Source organism: Schistocerca nitens, chromosome 7 (genome assembly GCF_023898315.1).
Source record: "Schistocerca nitens isolate TAMUIC-IGC-003100 chromosome 7, iqSchNite1.1, whole genome shotgun sequence".
Classification (NCBI taxonomy): Eukaryota; Metazoa; Arthropoda; class Insecta; order Orthoptera; family Acrididae; genus Schistocerca; species Schistocerca nitens.
The window spans coordinates 627,523,749-627,540,035 of NC_064620.1; the positions used below are offsets into that span (position 1 = coordinate 627,523,749).

Below are 16,287 nucleotides of genomic sequence, written 5' to 3' on the forward strand. Positions count from 1 at the left end.
ATCTCTATAGCCTGTCTACAGTCACCAGAAACCTCTAAGTTATTTCTGTACTTTTTTTTCAGATTGTTTGTTCACCTACTTCTTTCACTGCGTTTTCTATTCCGTTGTACCTACCTGGATGTGTCAGGGCAGTCTTTACAATAGACAGATCTCACTGTAATGCTTTCGTGTGGACGTTGCCGGGGGAAATTTTGTGTTCATTTTTCCAATTTAAAGCATGTAAAGCAGATTATGAAGGTCTATTATTTAATTCTACAAAGTTTTACTAAACGATTTATGATTTAATGAATTGATCGTGCAGGTGTTTTGCTATTCTAACTGATATTGCAGCGATCGGAAGGTCACGCCTGACATTACTTGGAACATACACACAGTTACCGTGAACGCTACCTACGGCTAGAACACTCTACGTGAATGTGCTGCACCAGTAGGGACACGTCAGAGACGTCTGTCTGTTGTGTCTAGGAATCCTGCATACTCGGTCCACTACATAAACAGTCAAACAACTCGTATTAATACGTCTTTTTCACAATTAGACAAGAGACAATTACTTAACTTTTTGATAGATGTGTCGCAAGTCTTCTTTAGAATAGACTAACACAAGTCTGTGCTTTGTAGGGATTTCTAATGACAGAGGCTACGAAGCGTCTGCTAACGAAGTAGCTAACGTTGAAGCTGCTATCGAAGTGGGCCTGCCAGCAGTCGGGCGTGGAGCTTATGTCCCCTTCACCTAGCGGGCCGCTACTGTTGCGTTGTCGTCCGGGAGGAGGTCGACTGGCTGACCACTTCTCACAGCGAAATTTTATATTAATACCGTCAGCTGCGCACGGGCGTTGATATATATCAATGGGGACAGTTGACAACGTGTGCCGCGACTGGGACGCGAACCCGGAATCTCCTGTTTACATGGCAGACGCTCTATCAAAAATGGTGCAAATGGCTCTGAGCACTATGGGACTCAACTGCTGTGGTCATCAGTCCCCTAGAACTTAGAACTACTTAAACCTAACTAACCTAAGGACATCACACACATCCATGCCCGAGGCAGGATTCGAACCTGCGACCGTAGCAGTCGCACGGTTCCGGACTGCGCGCCTAGAACCGCGAGACACGCTCTATCCATCTGAGCCACTGAGGGCACAGATGATAGTGCGACTGCAGGGACTATCTCGCGCCCGCCTCCCGCGAGACCCACATTCTCACCTTGTATGTCCACACACTACATTCATAGCGTCCCACCCTAACACACTCATTACGCGTGGAAGACATTCTTCCAAGTCCCGTATGAGTTCGGGGAATATGTGTGCATCCGCACAGAAGAAGAAGGTCATGGCCGGTATCGCCAGAACTACATATTTGTATGGATATGGTGTCTGTTCTTTCAGACATGTCTGAAAGAACAGACACCATATCCATATAAATATGTAGTTCTCACAGCTGTCTCTTTTCTGTCGTTCCCGACAGGCGTGCCAGCGCTGACTTTACGCCGTAACACTGTCAAACAGTAGAGTGAACTTCCCTCATCCCACAAAGGACAGTCGCGACCAATGATCGAGTCCACTTCACCGTATTACATTTAGAACGCTTGTCAAAAAGGCAAGTTCAAATGGCTCTGAGCACTATGGGACTTAACATCTGTGGTCATTAGTCCTCTAGAACTCAGAACTACTTAAACCTGACTAACCTAAGGACATCACACACATCCATGCCCGAGGGAGGATTCAAACCGGCGACTGTAGCGGTCACGCGGTTCCAGACTGAAGCGCCTAGAACCGCACGGCCAAAAAGGCAAGTTGATCGACGTCTGCACAGGAGTCAAAGTGATGTTGTGCAGTCTTGGAACAACTTCCAATTGACGGGCAGTGTTGAAAACTTACACCAAACAGGCCATCCACTTTGGACAGGTGCACACGATAATTGATAACTATATGGCTTTTGAGCTGAAGGAAGCCTGAGCCGAGTACTCCAGAGCTGAATTTGGCATCCGCAGAGTATCCTGTCAGACTGTCAGAAGGCCACTGCATTATGCGAATCTCCACTCTTGATGAATATTGCGAGCACCACGTCGTTCGCCACAACACCACTGACTCCTTTACAAATGGGAAACAAACCATGCAGAATGCCCCCCCCCCCCCCCCCCCCCCCCAGGATTGGCGACGGGTATTGTTTGCGGACTAAACTCGAATCTTTTTGCACCCTGGTAATTGCAGCCGACTTGTTTGGAGACAACCCGGTAATATCGAATGCCCCCAACACCGAGTTACACATGTGCAACAAGGTGGCGGTGGTGGTGGTGGAGTGATATTCTGGGGTGGCATTACATGGGGCTACCGTACACCTGTCTTGATTGATGAGAGCAGCGTCACTATTCTACGTTACTGTCCGAGGCTCTGCAGCCAACAGTGCAGCCGTATCGCCAACTTTTTGGTGACAGTTTCATCTTGCTGTAATTTTATTCACGTGGTCGTGAATATGCACGTTCACTAAGGTAGAATCGGCATAATGGAGTGGCCTGCGTGTTCCCAGATACGAATGGAGTCGAACATATGTGCGGCCGATTGAAATGAGCTGTTTTTGACAGCGAGAACGATTAAGGGCTATGCGCGACGTACACAGAATCGACATGGAAGAGTGGGACAATGTGGATCACAGCTTACATGATGATGTCACCGATGGTATGCCACATAATCAAACCTGAACACATTGCAAATCGCCGGCCGGAGTGGCCGAGCGGTTCTAGGCGCTACCGTGTGGAACCGCGTGACCGCTACGGTCGCAGGTTCGAATTCTGCCTCGGGCATGGATGTGTGTGCTGTCCTTAGGTTAGTTAGGTTTAAGTAGTTCTAAGTTCTAGGGGACTGATGACCTTAGAAGTTGAGTCCCATAGTGCTCAGAACCATTTGAACCACATTGTAAATCCATATACACGGTGATTATAATTAAAGTTAGACTTTAGAACCGCTGTAGAAATAACACCACTGGTCAGAATGACGTCAATTTGCAACAGAATGTTATCGGAGAAGGGGGAAAACGTATGGTAGAAGAAAAATAAATAGTTACTAAGTATAACAATAGATGGCGCTGTAAGCATCATAATTTAATTGTGGTAGACTACAAATGACAAATGAATAATACAATCCCTAAGGTGTACGTTTGACGTTAAACAAACTGTACTACACAATGTGCGTTGGTGTACAGGTGTGATACTGTTTGTTACGTAAGCCCATCCACAACGGCAAGGTCATATCACATCGGATGGGAAAAATCGGTTTTTAATTGTCATGAGGCCAAAAACCCCATAAAGAGCACCACTCACATCGGTCTTTAATTTTCCTGAGGCCAAAAAGCGCATTAAAAGCGTCAATCAAAATCAAATCGGATTATTAATTTGCGTGTGACTGGCGCAAAACATGTTGAATATGCTGTCCACCGTTTCCTGCATCAAGTTGTAATCGAGAAACAGCATGTTCCACAACTGATCGAAGTGTTTCCGGGGTCACTTTCAGAATATGTTGCGCATTGCAGCTAAGTTTGCAATCAGAACACGAACATAACATCTTTCAGATAGCCCCACAGTCAGAAGTCACACGGATTAAGGTTAGGTGATCGGGATGGCCAAGTTTTAGGGAAATGGCGGCTGATAATTCTAGCATTTCCGAAATGGCGTTGCAACAGCTGCTTAACTGGGTTTGCAATGTGCGGAGGTGCGCCATCTTGCATAAAAATAATCCCACCTGCACATCCACGCTGTTGGTGAGCTGGAATGACGTGGTTGCCCAAAAGACACTCATAGCGCTTACCAGTGATGGTACAGGTAACAGGACCGGAAGCAGCTGCGTCTTAGAAAAAATATGGCCCTATGATAAATGATGCCGTAACCCTGCAATACACAGTGACCTTTTCTACATCTACATCTACATGGTTACTCTGCAATTCACACTGAAGTGCCTGCCAGAGGGTTCATCGAACCATTTTCATACTACTTCTCTACCATTCCACTCTCGAATGGCGCGTGGGAAAAAGGAACACCTAAATCGTTCCGTTCGCGCTCTGATTTCTCTTATTTTATTATGATGATCATTTATCCCTACGTAGGTGAGTGCCAACAAAATATTTTCGCATTCGGAAGGGAAAGTTGATGATTGAAATTTCGTAAATAGATCTCGCCGCAAAGAAAACCGCCTTTTTTTCAATGACTGCCATCCCGACTCGCGTATCATATCAGTGACACTCTCACCCCTATTGCGCGATAACACGAAACGAGCTGCCCTTCTTTGCACTTTATCAGGATGAAGTGGTAATGGTTGCTTTACATGTGGCTTTTCCGTTGCCCATATTGGACAATTCTGAGAATTGACATATGTTTTTACATGAAAGTGGGCTTCGTCTGTTCACAAAATCTTCCACGGCCAGTCATTGTCCATTTTGCATACGAGCAAGAAATTCCAAAGCAGAGGTCTCTCTTGCAGGAAGGTGAACAGGAAGCAACTCGTGCACATGGGTAATCTTGAATGGATAGCAAAGGAGGATGTTTGGTAGGATCTTACGCACCGTGCTCACGGCTGTGTCCAGTGTCCGGGCAACTCTCCGTGCACCAGGCGTTTGCTCGCCACCACTCGTCTCCTCCTGCACTGCTGTGGCCACTGCGTCCACTGACTTCGAATCAATTCGTTTTCTCCCTCTGTCAGGTTGCACACCAAAAGAACCCGTCTTTCCGAATTTCTTAATCATTTTCTCCAGACCCACTGCAGTCATCGGACCAATACCCTTTTTCAAACCCTTCAGTATCCGGAACTTCTGTAGAGCGACGTGTGCACAGTCATAATACTTGTAATACAGCTTTACAAGCAGAGCGCGATCCTGCTTTGAGTCAGTCATGGCGAACGTTGCAGACACGAAAGGAGGAAAAGCCGTGTACACGGCGTGTTTATACCAACTTCAGTGGGTCGTGCGTATGACAGGTGTTTTCATTTACGTATTATAACACATACAACGCCATCTATTGATCAATTTTCGCACTGTTTTTTTCTTCCGCCTTACGTTTTCTCCGTCTCAAATAATATTCCACTGCAATTTGACGTTATTCTGCCCAGTGGGGTTATTTCTACCGCGTTTAGAAAGTTTAACTTTATAATTAAATATAATTTTATACAAAGAAACCAAAAACTGACGCGTGCAGATACAGGGTGATTATAATTCAGGGCCAGTTTTCTTCGTATAAATTTCAAAATAAAAAGGTGGTGAAAAACTTTTGTTTGTGTGTGTGTGTGTGTGTGTGTGTGTTTGGTGTTAAGATAATCAACACAATTTGGTAACATCGCTTCAGAACCTAAAGTTGATATTAACGGCTCTACTTAGTCGTCTTGCAAATTAACTTTCAGTATTTAGTGATTCTAAGACGTTGATCCTTCTTCTAATAAGGAGATCGAAGATGCGAAACTGGTTTTCCATCTTCAGTTTTAGAAACGAAGTTTTTTCACTTGTATTTGTGATCATAAGAGACAAGTATACCTTAGAGCGACCTCGACACTGGGGACCCAACGTTTGACATCTCTGAGCCCTGGTTATGGAGCTCTCTTCCTGTTGTTTTGGTTCGCAGTGATGTGGCGGTGGTAAGAGCGCTCAACAGCAGGGTCTTTAATGCCGGTATTAAAATGTAATGAGCTGAGTGTGAAGTAAGGTTGCAAAATTAAAACTAGCGCATGCGCGTGTGCGACCACAAACACACACACACAACAGCAAAAGCAAGTGAACATTCAGTTCTGCGGTGCCTTTGGCAGCCGTTGTTCACTTATTTACCTCACGGCCTCTTCAATGGCCCACTGCGACTCAGCGGATGGTATTTCGTCCCTTTTCCTGTATGCGCTGTAAATATTCGAGGACGTTCCTCTCGAAGGACCCACCATACGCGCACCAGCAGTTTGTCCACGTTCGAATCCACTTGGCTCCGACATGATGTAGAACCACACACACGACAACTGACACTGGCAAAGCACTGTGCACGTTGCGCAGGTGCCGTTGGTGGTGGTCAAACACGACTGCGCAACCTGCAGGCTTGTCTAGCATCTGCATATATGTTCAAGTATACATTTCTCGCAGAGATTCCACATGTTTGTTCAGTCCTTTTACTGCGCAATTTTCTAGGAAAAGTAAGGAAAGGACTAAACTAACTGTTACGGAATATCAAGAAGTAGTACCGTGACGGCAGTGGCAGCAACGTATGCATCAACGTTCTGAGATGAAAGAAGAAGAATGAAGGGCCATCTGTAAAAGGGATTGTGACAGATGTAGATGGGATGGGAATGAAATCGATAATGGAACGGAAAAATACAGCTGCACTTCAGAACTATAGCGTGGAGTCCACTGCAATGTTTCAGCAGCTCCAGAAGAAGCAGTAGACGACTACAAAATGATAACAGAGTAGTTGACATACTTTAGCTGTCCTCGCTAACCATTCTAATGATGATCGTTCTTAGGACGAATAAAATGATAAAATTTGTATGCTGCTATGAAGGCTTTTTATTGTCTTAAACGAGAACGACAGGGCTTCCAGCTGTGGTCGTGGGGCTAGTTTACCCTGCCATGCAGTGAACTCTAAAGAGTCCATTCGGCAACGGCTTCCGTTTTGCGGAACCCACCGCGTTGCAGAAGGAAATCGAAACTCGACAAACAATATATCATCTTTTTTCTTCTTCTTTTTATTCATGGGACTTACTTCTTCTTGAGGGGTGACTTTTTATCGGTAAGTAAACGTGAGGACCGCTCAGGAACTAGGCCTTACCTGTCGTGCCTGTCCCGTGTAATTTCCACCCTTTTTCGTACACCCATTTATAGTCCACATTACACAACGTCCTTTATGAAGATTTGGGAGGGCCGTAGATTACAGTAAACTTTCTAGTTGACTTAGCTTGTCATGTTGATTTGGCTCCAATTCTTCTTGTCTAGGGGTCTGGTTCTTGAAGCAGAAAAATATCACATTTTAGGTTCTCACAGTTGGATTGAACTAAATAAATTTCAGGATTGTTGTTGCAGAATTTTTGTTTTTACGTAAATATAATATCTCAAATTTTAGTATATCATACAGTCGTATGATTTTTCACATTAACAAAGCCGAAATTACATTGTTCGCACAAAAATACAAAAATACCTCCGATCACACCAGAGGCATGCTTACGACTCTCACACTTTGCGGAAATAACAATGTTCCAAAGGGTATCAATTTTTCTTAAAAAATGAATTTCTACTAGCTTTAATTTCGATTATTTCGTAAATGAATTCAGAAATAAACACAGTAAACTGTACAGAATTGAGTAATTAGGAATAGAAACTTTAAGTGTGCCAATAATTCGTAAATTCAAATGTTTGTAAAAGAAATAATTTTAACTGTACATTCAGAACTAGTTTTTATCGATTATAATACCGAAACTAAAATATTTTATAAAGTAATTCCTTTTCACAAGTTTTAGCCTGAAATATAACACAGTGTGTATAAAATTATGTGAAAGTTTCCAGAAAGCAACTAACATTGACCTGTTCAAAATTTTAAAAATAATGCTGGTAATGACAAAGACTGTTGAGAAAGGTAATGCTGGAGGAGGATGTAGCGTTACACTCGACGGGCCTACCGCTGCCTGGAAGGCAGTGCGAGGAGAGACGTGTGACGAGACAAGCGGACACGTGGTGGGCTGGTCGCCAGTCTGTCCAGCAGCTGCTGCTGCCAGTCCAGCCCTGGCGGTGCCGTTGCTTGCTCGTTCGTAGCCTCATCAGGCTGAGTGGCTCACGTTCCAGACCTTCTCACACCATAAAAATCCGAGGGAGTACTGGAAATCGAAACAACGTTCAAAAATGATGAAAGTTATTATTAGCCATAAAAGTAATCACCACACTATTCAGTTAAGGAATGTTACGCTATAGCTGGAATCCTATAATGAAGTTGAGAGCACAAGCTTCAGGTAATTTGGCATAATCCTGCATATACTAATACGAGGGTTGCCCAGAAAGTAATGCACCGCTTTTTTTTCTCAAACGAAAACGATGCTACGAATGCGAAACGTTACGTACGTATTATCTGAAATCTCCTGAGTGAGCGCGCCAAGTTTTCGTCCCCTCCGACAGATGGCGTAGCTGCAGGACAGTTTCTAAATGGCGTTTGTAGGAGGTGTACGCTACAATGAATGTGCTGTCATCGAATTTCTCGCTGCAGAGAAAGAAACTGTGGGGAATATTCACAAACGCTTGTGCAAAGTATATGGAGCATCTGCTGTCGACAGAAGTGTACAGTCAGTCGCTGATCACGGAGGGGGGGTCATCAGAAGGCGGTTCGGCGGAGCTCCACGATTTGCAGCGGTCGGGGAGACCGTCCACGGCTGTCACACCTGACATGCTGGAGCGAGGACAGAAGCGTTACCACTCGGCCGTTGGCGCTGCATCTGCTAGTCAGCAAAGGAAGTGTGGATGCAATTATCAGCACTCTCGGATATTCAGAAGTGTGTGCAAGATAGGTCCCACAGTGTCTAACAGTGGATCACAAATCGCACAGAAAAAACATTTGTCTTTATTTGTTGCAAAGTTTTGAAGCTGAGGGGTGGCCTTCTCGTTCCGGATTATGTAGGGCGATGAAACCTGGGTTCACCATTTTGAGCCAGAAACAAGACAACAACCGATGGAATGGCGCCATTCCCACTCCACACAGAAGAAAAAAAATCAAAGGAACTGCTTCCGCCGGTAAGGTTATGATCACCGTGTTCTGGGGACGTTGAAGGTTTGATTCTCATCGATGTGATGCCAAGAGGCGCTACCACTAATTCGGAAGTATAACAACACATTAACAAAACTCGAGACGCGGTTCTGGCAACTTTGGTTCCACATCAACCAAGGAGACGTTTGCTGCAACGGGGTAACGCTCGGCCCCACACAAGTCTGAGGACTGCTGAACACACCGCAAAATAGGGTTGGACGGTGTTACCCCACCAACCCTGCTGCCCTGACCTAGCCGCTCGGACTTCCACCTGTTTGGGCCATTAAAGGACGCCGTTCGTGGAAGTTTTGAGGACGATGAGGAGGTGATTCACACATTGAAGCACTGACTCCGCCACCAGGACAAGGATTGATACCGACAGGGCAAACACGCCCTTGTTTTGCGCTGGACGAAGAGATTACATGGAAAAATAGGGTGTGTAGATAAAACGCCATTCTTTCGAGTGTGTAATTCTCATTATGTTCCATAAAGAATTGTTGAAGAAAAAAATGCGGTGCATTTCTTTCTGTGCAACCCTCGTATTATTATCCGGCAAATCATCACGGGCAACTTTCATTTCCACTGACAAGCGAGATGTGTAAGGGTATGATTGAACTTTTCTTTGTGCCTAATTGTCGCGTTTTCTGTGCAGACAACTGATTATCTCATGGCTGGCTGGTGTTTTCCAGAGGCGTTCGCGAGGGCGTATGATGAGTTCGGCCGTCTGGACATCGTCATCAACTACGCTGGCATACTGAACGACGCCCAGTGGGAGCTGCAGATTGGCATAAACGTGGTGAGTCCCACTACACTTACCTGACTTGCTCAAGAAATTCTTTTCGTGCTCCCTGTCATTCCAGCCGTCGGACGGAATCACCCAGCAGACAGAGAAATCCACGGTGCTCCACTTCCTACTGGGTACCAGGCCATGTGGTTATTTCGGGAAACGAACCTGCTGAAACAGCCGAAATAAAGAAGGGCTGCAAGAAGCTACCCCATCGGTAACGCTGGATTTCAGTTTGGTGTTGGCCCACCCTTGGCCTTGATGACAGTTTCCACTGACGCAGGTATACGTTTGTAACCTCCCCCTCACTTATCGACCTTAATGACAGTGAAAAATTAAACCGCGTGTACCTAATGGAAATTTGGGAAAGCAATCGTCACCGAAGTTAATCTGTCGGTAAAGAGGGAGGAAAGGGTTACATCTAAATGAAAGGAAAAATGCAAATGAAACTGGTGGAAATTAATTTTGAAAAGGGGTAAAGTTAATAAAGAAAGTAAATGTGCGGCTGTTACGTTAACAATTAACTAGCGGTAATTAGATATTTGAGATTTGGGGGAAATTACGGTCGCCAGTCCTAAGGACAATTACTGTAGTAACTGAAAAAGAAAGGTTATTACACATATAATTAACACTATAAGCGTGGCAACTGAAGGCTGACACGTGTAGTGTGAAAAACTGAAAGTTTGTCAGAAGTAATAAATTTCGCTACACTCTGACTTAATTTAGCAAAAGAATTAATAAAACTGGAAAATCGAAAGTTAATTTAGTGACTGAAGTTAATAGTGAGCTTTCTTTCTGAAGCACATCGAAATTCAGTAAAATACGGTTAGTCTTGGACTACCTCAACAATCATTTCAAAAGCAACTTGACTCTACGCAATTTAGAAATAAGACATTTAACTTTGAACTTGAATTAAATGATTCTGAACAATTAACAATAGTAAAATTTAGTACGTACCAAGCTGAGCTGCAGTCACAGGTAAGCTAAAATATGCTAACAAAACTCGCACTCTCAATTTGTGCTCGTGTAATCTAAATATTGTAGCCAGCTATGAATACTTTAACTGAACTTTGAAATTAAAGCAGTGAAATTGAATTATATTATTTTAATGCTGGCGTTTGAATTTCAACGACACTCGGGTTCATTTCGGAAAAGGAAGGGACCCTGCTTGGCAATGCAATTGGGACAATGAGCAACAAAGGTTCATGCTACGTTGCTGTAATTTTGTGATTTGAACAGTTTGAAAAGCTTAGGTCTGCCATACAGTTCTGAAACTTTACGTGCTTTTAGTCTTCCTTGTTGGTTGATTGAAGGTTTGAAGTCGCCGATCGAGGAGGTGGCGACAGTCACTCACTGTCGGTCGTCGCTGTTGCAGAAGCTGGATGCTGGCGCACCTTCTTCTCGACACGGTCACCAGGCGAAGCGGGCTCTTGATGTGTGCCAGCTAATGCTTCCCGTCCGCAACACCGTGCTAGAAACTACCATAGCCAGTCGATCGCAATTACAGGCTGCCAAACCCCGAAAGCCCGGCAACTTGCGGGAGCGTCACACAACACTCCTGCTCAATCGCACTACTCCAACCAGACTCTCTCTCGCTGCCCGCGCTCCACGCGGCAGAGTTAACACTCCCAAAGATCCTACACACTTTCGTTCTTCACACGACCTATCGATGTATTCGTTCGATAGCATAGTTTTCCCTAGGCAAGACCCAGCGTTAAATACAAATAATATTTACAAAACAAACCAATTATATATATTAAAACAATTACAATATATAAAGACACAGAAATGTTATATCTTCAGGTAACAAAATAAGGAAAAAATTATGGTACAATAGATGGAAATAGGAGGATATGCATTTCCGGCGTTACACGTTCAGTCATTGGGGAATGGCAGCCCATTCTTCACGGAGTGCTGCACTGAGGAGAGGTATCGATGTCGGTCGTTGAGGCCTGGTACGAAGACGGCGTTCCAAAACATCCCGAAGGTGTCCTATAGGATTTAGGTCAGGACTCTGTGCAGGCCACACCATTGCTGGGACGTTATTGTCGTGTAACCACTCCGCCACAGGCCGTACATTATGAACAGGTACTCGATCGTGTTGAAAGATGCAATCGCCATCCCGGAATTGCTCATCAACAGTGGGAAGCAAGAAGGTGCTTAAAACATCAATGTAGGCCTGTGCTGTGATAGTGCCACGCAAAGCAACAAGGGGTACAAGCTCCCTCCATGACAAGCACTACCACACCATAACACAACCGCCACCGAATTTTACTATTGGCTGTACACACGCGGGCAGATGACGTTCACCGGGCATTTGCCATACCCACACCCTGCCATCGGACCACCACATTGTGTACCATGATTCGTCACTCCACACAACGTTTTTCCACTGTTCAATCGCCCAACGTTTATGCTTCTTACACCAAACGAGGCGTCGTTTGGCGTTTACCGGCTTGATGTGTGTCGTATGAGCAGCCGCTCGACCATGAAATCCAAATTTTCTCACCTCTCGCCTAACTGTCATAGTACTTGCAGTGGATCCTGATGCAGTTTGGAATTCCTGTGTGATGGTCTGGATAGATGTCCGCCTATTACACATTACGACCCCCTTCAATTGTCAGCGGTCTCTGTCAGTCAACAGACGAGGTCGGCCTGTACGCTTTTGTGCTGTACATGTCCCTTCACGTTTCCACTTCACTATCACATCGGAAACAGTGGACCTTGGGATATATAGGAGTGTGGAAATGTCACGTACAGACGTATGACACAAGTGATACCCAATCACCTGACCACGTTCGAAGTCCGTGAGTTCCGCTGAGCACCCCATTTTGCTCTCTCACGATGTCTCATGATACTGAGGTCGCTCAGGCGAGACATAAATTCGCGGAGCAGGTAAAACCCCAAGGGGAAGGAGACTTCCCCCCAGGCACTAAAAGAACACAAATTAGGCAACGAACACGACAGAAAAGAAGAGTACAGATAAACACCAGACAGAAAGAAACAGAAGAAAAGAAGATGGCCGGAGACTGGTTGACTGACCACGAGAACAAAAAAAGGGAAGGAGTCAACCATCCGACTACACACTAAAAGCTGCAACCAAATATGAGAGACACGAGGACAAGAGACACAGAAAGGGAAAGGTGCAGGACCTCCCTAAATAGAACCATAAAAAGGACTACCACGGATAAAATTTAAAACGTCATCAGCCATGGAGGCATCGTCGCATAAAACCAAAGGCAAAGTGCCCGGGAGATTAAAAGACTGCCGGAGGGTGCGCAGTTGGGGACACTCCAATAAAATGTGGGCGACCGTCAGCCGGGGCCCACACCGACACAGGGGGGGGATCCTCGTGATGCAAAAGATGGCCGTGCGTCAGGTAGGTATGGCCGATGCGCAGCCGACACAAGATTACAGAGTCCCTGCGAGAAGGCGCAATAGAAAGGTTTGAAGAAAAGCCGGGAGCCGACCATGAAGACCCCACTCATGCAACGTAGCAAGGATGTGATGCCTCCATGTGGTGTCATACGCCTTCCGCAGATCAAAAAATACAGCAACGAGATGCTGACGTCGGGCAAAGGCCGTACGGATAGCAAATTCCAGCCGCACCAAATTGTCCGCAGCAGACCGGCCCCAATGGAAGCCACCCTGGGGTGGAGCGAGGAGACCGCACGACTCAAGGACCCAACACAAACGCCGCCCCACCACACGTTCGAGCAATATGCACAAAACGTTGGTGAGGGTAATGGGACGATAGCTGTCCACCGCCAGTGGGTCCCCACTGGGCTTCAAGATGGGGACAATAAGACCCTCTCGCCAGTGCGGTTAAAGATGGTGAGGATGTGTCTCTGGCAGTCCCTGGAGAGATGCTTCAGCATCTGCGCGTGGATGCAGTCTGGTCCTGGTGCTGTATCAGGGCAATCGGCGAGGGCAGCGAGGAATTCCCTCTCGCTGAAAGGAGCATTGTATTTTTCAGAACGACGCGTGTGGAATGATAACGGCGTCTGCTCGGCCCACTCCTTTAGTGAGCGAAAGGTGGGGGGATAAGTTGCAGTCACAGAGCTCTTAGCAAAGTGCGCAGCAAGGTGTTCAGCTATGGCGGCAGCGTCCGTGCAGACAGCGCCGTCCAAGGAGATCCCAGGGACACCCATAGGGGTCCGGTATCCATAAATCCGCCGGATCTGGGACCACACGAGCGAGGGGGAGACACGGGAGCCCAAGGATGAGACATACCTCTCCCAGCACTCCTGCTTACGCCGTGCAATAAGACGACGGGCCAAGGCACGGAGCCTCTTAAAGGCGATGAGGGTGTCCAGAGACGGGTGCCGCCTATGACGCTGGAGAGCCCGCCTACAGTAGCGAATAGCCTCAGCAATCTCCGGCGACCACCAGGGTACAGCCTTCCTCCGAGGGAGTCCAGAAGAGCGGGGGATGGCAGCCTCAGCCGCCGAAATGATGGACGTGGTTAAGACACAGACCACCTCGTCAATATCACCCTGTGGGGGAGACGCAATGGTGGCAGCGGAAGTAAAAGCCGGCCAGTCAGCTCTGTGGAGAGCCCAGTGGGGCAGGCGCCCAGATGAATGACACTGGGGCAGTGACAAATAGATGGGAAAACGGTCACTACCACACAGGTCAGGATGCACTCTCCAGTGGAGGGATGGCACAAGTCCGGGGCTGCAAAGAGAGAGATCGATGGCCGAGAACGAGCCATGGGCAACACTGAAATGCGTGGGAGCACCGGTATTAAAGAGGCTAAGGTCGAGCTGAGCCAACAAATGCTCCACGGCACGACCGCAGTCATCGGAGACAGTCCCACACCATAGAGGGTTGTGGGCATTGAAATCGCCCAGTAACAAGAAAGGTTGCGGCAATTGGGCCAGCAGCGCAACCAGCTCATGCTGCGCGACATCACCATCCGGTGGAAGTAAAGACTGCAGACGGTAATAGCCTGTGGCGTCCACACCCTAACAACGACAGCGTCTAAAGCCGTTTGTAGAGGGACAGACACGCTGTGAAGAGAGTTAAGGACATAGATGCAGACGCCACCAGACACCCTGTCATAAGCTACTCGGTTCTTATAATAACCCCGATAGCCCTGAGGGCGGGGGTTCGCATTGCTGGAAACCAAGTTTCCTGCAGAGCAATGCAGAGGAAAGGATGAAGGCTGATAAGCTGGCGGAGCTCAGCTAGATGGTGGAAGAAACCGCTGCAGTTCCACTGGAGGATGGTATTGGCCATGGCTGAGGAAGGCGTGACGGGACTGGGAAGGCAGATTACGCCGCTGGGTCACCTGCTGCCTCCGATTGAGCACCTGCGCTAGTGCTTTCCATGGCGTTGGAGGGACCGGCGAGATCGAGGTCCTCAGCGGACGCCAGAATCTCCACCTCATCCTCCGACACAGAGCTTGTAGGAAGCGGTGGGATGGGTGCCACCGCAATGTCGTTAGCCTTGGGGACTTTCTTCTTCTTCTGTTTCTCTCGCTGTGCCTTCGGTGGTTCAGGCTGGGAGGGCATCACTGGGTCAGTCTCAGGGACAGACGACGACCGTGTGTCCCTACGACCAGGGACCGGCGGGTGTTTGAGCCACATGCGGCTGTCGGCTTTGGTACCGGTCGGAACTTGCGAAGGAAGGTCCCCAAGGGACCCCTTCCTGGCGAGAGGAGCCGAAGAAGTCTTATGCTTCTCCAGCTGGGAAGGGGGAACTGACGTCCTCGATGGTTGGGGGGGGGGGTGTTGCTCCTGAAGTAGGTGGAGCAGGAGCAACAGAGAGTTTAGTGCCCCCCACCATCAAGGGGGCAGGTGTGGTTCTCTGGCTCTGAGAGATAACGGTCTGTGGTGAAGCTATAGGAACTGTAACAGGAGCGACAGTGGCGGCATAAGTGGACGTCAGTCGTACTGGATGCAGTCGTTCAAACTTACGCTTAGCCTCAGTGTAGGTCAGCCTATCCAGGGTCTTATATTCCATATACATGGATGGGACGGTCGACCACAAACGCACAGATGAGGCTGGAAGCACAGCGAGGAGACATATGGCCAAACTTCCAACACTTGAAGCACCGCATCGGGAGAGGGATATAGGGTTTGACATCACAATGGTATACCATCACCTTGACCTTCTCAGGTAACGTGTCACCCTCAAAGGCCAAGATGAAGGCACCGGTTGCAACTTGGTGATCCCTCGGACCCCAGTGGACGCGCCAGACGAAATGGACCCCTCGTCGCTCTAAGTTGGCGCGCAGCTCGTCATCAGACTGTAAAAGGATATCTCTGTGAAAAATAATTCCCTGGACCATATTTAAGCTTTTATGTGGGGTGATAGTAACAGAAACATCCCCCAGCTTCGTACAAGCGCGCAAGGCTCGTGACTGGGATGAGGATGCTGTTTTTATTAAGACTGACCCTGACCGCATCTTGGACAAGCCCTCCACCTCCCCGAACTTGTCCTCTAAATGTTCGACAAAGAACTGAGGCTTCACAGACACAAACGATTCCCCATCAGCTCTGGTACAGACGAGATATCGGGGCGAATACCTGTCGCTCTCATTCATAGACTTTCGTTCCTCCCATGGTGTGGCGAGGGAGGGGAACGATTTGGGGTCATAAACGTTGCCTTTAAAATGGGCCCTCGAACGCTTAGAGACTGCTGGTGGCTGGCCACCAGCAAGAGAAGATGTGCCACGCTTCATTGCGTGTCATCCACCCTGATGCCACCCACTCCGACCAAGGGCCCTCCCCACGGGCGCCACCCAGCCACAGCAAAGGCC

General features: G+C 47.4%; 1 protein-coding gene across 1 annotated transcript in view; it reads left to right on the forward strand.

Moving 5' to 3' along the window:
- Positions 1 to 16,287, forward strand: part of LOC126195799 (15-hydroxyprostaglandin dehydrogenase [NAD(+)]-like) — a 198,411-nt gene that overhangs the window by 71,800 nt on the left and 110,324 nt on the right. The window contains exon 3 of the mRNA XM_049934435.1: positions 9,427 to 9,533. Coding sequence (XP_049790392.1) covers positions 9,427 to 9,533 — 107 coding nt within the window. The remainder of the gene's footprint in view (positions 1 to 9,426; positions 9,534 to 16,287) is intronic.